Source organism: Lathyrus oleraceus, chromosome 6, assembly GCF_024323335.1.
Source record: "Lathyrus oleraceus cultivar Zhongwan6 chromosome 6, CAAS_Psat_ZW6_1.0, whole genome shotgun sequence".
Classification (NCBI taxonomy): Eukaryota; Viridiplantae; Streptophyta; class Magnoliopsida; order Fabales; family Fabaceae; genus Lathyrus; species Lathyrus oleraceus.
Genome location: NC_066584.1, coordinates 429526242 through 429531721, shown reverse-complemented (window position 1 = coordinate 429531721; position 5480 = coordinate 429526242). Strand labels below are relative to the sequence as shown.

General features: G+C 39.5%; 1 protein-coding gene across 1 annotated transcript; it reads left to right on the top strand.

The window, feature by feature from the left end:
* Nucleotides 1–2539: 2539 nt before the first annotated feature.
* Nucleotides 2540–4036, top strand: LOC127096080 (uncharacterized). Its single transcript, XM_051034700.1, has one exon. The coding sequence runs from the start codon at nt 2540–2542 to the stop codon at nt 4034–4036; it is 1497 nt and encodes a 498-aa protein (XP_050890657.1).
* The last annotated feature ends 1444 nt before the right edge of the window (nt 4037–5480 follow it).

The following is a 5480-nucleotide window of genomic DNA, read 5'->3' as shown; positions in this document are numbered from 1 at the left end:
GATGAAAGAGGATGAGACTATTCATGACTTCCACATGAATGTCCTTGAAATTTCCAACACTTCTGGAGGCTTAGGAGAGAAAATGTCTGAAGAAAAAATTGTGAGAAAGATTCTCAGATCATTGCCCAAGAGATTTGCCATGAAGGTTACTGCTATAGAAGAGGCTCAAGATATATGCAACATGAAGGTTGATGAGCTTATTGGCTCTCTCCAAACCTTTGAAATGGGCTTGTGTGAGAATGTTGAAAAGAAAAACAAAAGCATAGCTTTCTTATCAAATACTGAAGAGGATTTAGAAGAAGGAAGTATTGGAGGTGATGAAAGCATATCAGAAGCTATAGCCATGCTTGGAAGACAATTCAACAAGTTCATAAAGAATATTGATCAAAAAGGGAGACCAAATGTCAAGAACATTTCGTCTGACTTCAGTAAAAGATCAACATCTGAAGAAAAGTTCAACCAAGGCAAGGGAATCCAGTGTCATGGATGTGAAGGTTTTGGACACATTAGAGCTGAATGTCCTACGTACCTCAAGATGCAAAAGAAGGGACTATCTGTCACTTGGTCTGAAGGAGACTCTGAGAGTGAATCTGAAGGAGAATCTGCTAAACATGTCACTGCACTAACGAGTGTTTGTGCCTTTGATGATGACCCAAGTGGAGATGAACTTACCTTTGATGAACTTGCTGCTTCATATAAAGAGCTATGTGTCAAAAGTGCAGAAGTGTGTATACAAGGAGAAAAGCAGAAGACACTCATCAAGGAGCTGAAAGTTGAGAAGAAGAAGCATCTGACAGTTATAGATGGTCTAAATGGTGAGATAATCTTGCTGACCTCTAAGCTAGATCAAATGAAAAAATCCATCAGAATGCTGAATAAAGGAACTGACACTTTGGAAGAGATTCTAAAGGTGGGACAGAAATCAGGAACCATTTCTGGTTTAGGCTTTGCTAAGAAATCCTCAACTGAACACAAAAGCTCAAAGGGTGAAGTTTAGAAAATCAAGCAGAAGTCACAACGAATGTCACAACATCGGGGAAACAGGAGGATTAACCATCAGAAGAAGAAATTTCAAAGATGGAGATGTCACTACTGTGGTAGATTTGGTCACATAAAACCCTTCTGTTACAGGTTGCATGGTTATCCTAACCAGACCCCTCAAGTCAGACCTAAGTAGAAGGCATCTAAGCATAATGCCCCCATCAAGAAAGAACAAAGGGTTGCTAGATTAGCTCACACAGCTCTAAGGGCATCTATCAGAGAAGACTGGTATTTTGACAGTGGTTGCTCAAGACATATGACTGGGATGGAGAACTTATTGGTAGATAGACAAACTCATGCTACCAGTTATGTGACCTTTGGTGGTGGAGCTAAAGGAAAAATCAAAGGTGTTGGTAAGCTGAACAGTCCTGGAGTTCCAGAACTGAAAAATGTGTGGTTAGTAAAAGGACTAACTGCTAATCTCATCAGCATAAGCCAGCTATGTGATCAAGGCTTCAATGTACAGTTCACTAAGGAAGAATGTGTTGTGATGAATGGAGAAAATAAGGAAGTTATGAGAGGAACCAGATCCAAAGATAACTGCTATCTATGGGAACCTGAAGTCTCAAACTATTCCTCTATGTGTTTCTTAGCCAAGGAAGAAAAGGAAGTGAAACTGGGGCATAGAACACTTAGACATCTACATTTAAGAGGAATGAAGAAGATCATATCCAAGGAAGCAGGTAGAGGAATTCCCAAGATGATTATGGATGAAGGAAAAGTTAGTGGAGAATGTCAGGTGGGCAAGCTAGTCAAGATGTCACATCCTAAGCTTGGACATCCTAAAACATCCAAAAATCTGGAACCTTTGCACATGGACTTAATGGGACCTATGCAGATTAAAAGTCATGAGTTGTCCTCACCTATTATTCCTCATCAAAATGGTGTAGGTGAAAGGAAGAAACAGAGTTGTGTATCATTATCCACTGCAGAAGCTGAGTACATAGCCTCTGGAAGCAGCTGTTCCCAATTGGTATGGATGAATCAGATGCAGACTAAGTACAATGTCACTCAGAAGGTCATGACATTGGATGTTACTCAGTTGGAAGATTTAAGGGGCAAAGTGGGAATAGGTCCTTCTGAGGAATTACAGCAACTAATGATGTTAAGTATTTACTGTTTAATAATTCAAATTATTAAACATGTGAGAGTATGCTCTGATTGGTCAACAAATAATAGCTATTACTCTTGCAACAAGCGCTACCTCTTCCATCGTTTCAACTTTCATTCACGCAAGCATTCTCTCAAAGAAACTGTTCATTTCTCCTCTAAGATATTCATCATGTCTCAATAATCCAACTCATCTTCCTCCAAGAACATGTCTGATTCCTCTAGCTCTGAACCATGCAACCCTAACAGAGAAGATCATGTTGCTGACTCTACGAATACCTCGCATACAAGAAGACCTAAAGAAACTGTGTCAGGCTTCTCCTCAGCAATCGCGCTTGACGAACAAACCAAATAAGGTTCTAGGTATGTTCACAATGCCATTGCCACTATGGTGACCGGAATATTGTCTGGTAATCATAAGGTCCTTGGGGTTTCCATTCCCTTAAACACCATTAAACCTGATAGTGTTGCTTATCAAGAAAATATTGAGTCTTTAGGAAATAATATCTCTGATGATGTTGAGCAAACTGGTGCTCATAAGGAGTCAAATGTTGACAAACCCTTAGATAATGTGGCTGGTGAGGAAGTTCATGTCACTCATGATGTCAGTAACAACCCTAACTGTGAGGCTGAAACAGTAGACCTGGAGGAATTTTCTGATAATGAGTTGTTGTCCTCAGTCGTCCCTAGCATAGCCAAAAGGGTGAGGACTAGGAGAGAAAAGAAAACAGTGTCTCTAAGGTCCCCCAGAAAGAGGATTGATCTGCCAACCTCTTCCAATCCAAAGGTGGCAGTCGAGAGTTCCCTCAAGAGGAAAGTGCATGGTCCAACAAAATCTTGGAGCAAAGGGGTGCCCAAGAAAAAGAAGACCAAGTCTGTTGTTGTTGAGTCTGACTCAGATGTTCCATGTGATGTCCCTGACACTGTGTCAAAGAAGAAGCCAACCACTAGCAAGCTTGCAGCTAGTGTCCTTGAGGTACCAATTGACAACATATCGTTCCATTTTGCTTCAAGTGTAAACAGGTGGAAATATGTTTATCAGAAGAGGCTGGCTTTGGAGAGGGAATTGGCTCAGAATGTCTTGGAATGTAAGGAGATTATGGACCTTATTCAAGAGGATCGTTTAATGAAAACTGTGACTCAGTTCTCAAAGTGTTATGAGATTTTAGTGAAGGAATTTATGGTCAATGTGTCTGAAGAATGTGCGGATGGAAAGTCGAAGGAATTCAATAAAGTGTATGTGCGAGGCAAGTGTGTACATTTCTCTCCCTCAGTGATTAACATGTATTTGGGAAGGCCTGATGTAGCTCAACCTGAACTTGAGGTGACTGACAACAAAATCTATCAAGTCATCACTGCTAATCAAGTAAGGAAGTGGGCTTTCAAAGGTAAGTTGGTGGCCAGCAAACTGAGTGTGAAGTATGCAATGCTGCACAAAATTGGAGCTGCTAACATGGTGCCCACCAATCATAAATCTACAGTTGCTGTAATGCTTGGAAAGTTCATATATGCTGTTGGAACCAAAGCCAATTTTGACTATGGATCCTATATTTTTGATCAAACATTGAAGCATGCAGGAAGCTTCAGTGTGAAGGGGCCTATAGCCTTTCCTTCTCTCATCTGTGGTATTGTGTTGAATCAATTTCCAAACATCTTAACAGAGAATGATTCTATGAAGAGAAGAGATAGCCCTTTATCCTTCAATCATAAACTGTTCCTAGGTACGCATGTTCCTGACATTGCCATGGCAATAGGTGAGACATCAAGTGTATGCAATCAACCAGGTAAAGTTGCTGTCATTGCAATGCTCAAAGAAACATGCAAGGAGTTAGAGGCAAGGAAGCTCAATTTGGAAAAATTGATTAGCAAGTTGGAGATGACTTAAGGTGATGTGCTTGGTGAAGCTGCTTCTGCTGCAGAAGGAGATGAAAGACAAGGTGAAGAGGGAGAAACAGATGCTAGTCCTGATGATGGCACATATGATGATGCTGACTTTGAGTCAGATAACTAGATCATTTCCTGCGTTTCTGAAAATTGTGTGTAATTTTATTTTGTTCTGGTCTGTAATATTAAGTGTTGCTTTGGCAACATTTTTGACAAAAAGGGGGAGTAACACCTATACCCCAGGACAACAGATTTGTTTGAATTAGATTTATTTGAAGTTGAAGGTCCTCAAAACCAGAGCTTATGCTGCTGTTTCAAGTGTTTAACTTCTATGTGTGCTGAGTGTGTTGTTGTTCAACTTCTATGTGTGCTGAGTGTGTTGCTGTTCAACTTCTATGTGTGCTAAGTGTATTAGCTAATTTAATTCTCTGCTTGGATGTGTGTTTTCCACTACTGTGAACTCTGTTGTGATGCCAAGTTGTTTTAGCCAAAAATTTGCCAAAGGGGGAGTTTGTAGATGTTTTTGATTGGCTGCATTTTGTGTTAAAACACTAACTGTACTCTGATGTCTTGACTGATGTCATGACATGCTTGAGTAGTATGATGCAGGATTAGCTAATACAGGATTTACTGAATGTCAAACTAAATGTTATGACATTCATCCCTGACAGCAGATATTGAAATATAGGTTAGTCAGTTTTTCTGGTATAGTCCAGTATTTATTACAGGCTGCTGTTTCAGGAAACCAACAACTGAGCTAGAATTAAAGATGTTTAGCATATGGCCTATGATCTGGACGTCAAACTGAATGTTATGACATTCATTCTTGACAGCATATGCTAAAGTGTAGGCTAGTTAGTTTTTCTGTTTCAGTATTTATCTCAGGCTATTTTTCAGGAATATAACAGCTGAGCTAAAAGCCAGGAAACTAACAACTGAGCTACAATTAAGAGGCCTAGCATATAGCCTATTTGTTAGCACCCTAATATGTGGAAATTAGGTTAACTTGCTTAACCTTAATTTTAGGAAATTCAAGTACAAGGCCCAAGTGCTGTATTATAAAAGGATGGCAATCCTACTTTCAACATCTCAGGGGTTTGAAGCATGAAGAATTTATTATACCATCATATTTCATTGCTGTACTTTATTTGTGTCTTGTATTAGGTATAACTTGTGAGCCAAGCAATTATCACCTAGATGATTGCATTGGACTAGGGTGTTCATTGAGTTGTAAGTGTTGTGTCACTCTAAGCTTTTAAGCGTGAGTGTTGTGTTTCTTTATTAAAGCTGTTAAGCACAATCAAGAGTTGTTTGAAGTATAACTTCGCCATTGACTTTAAAATAATTAAAGGTTATAATCAATGTGGTGATTGAGGGGGAGTGAGTAGGAACTCTGGTCTTAGTTTAGATTGAAATTGTATTGGGTAGGTATTAAGTGATAGGAT

Bases quoted from the DNA above. Each gene is read 5' to 3' on its own strand.
- LOC127096080 (XM_051034700.1), top strand. From the start codon at position 2,540: ATGGTGACCGGAATATTGTCTGGTAATCATAAGGTCCTTGGGGTTTCC.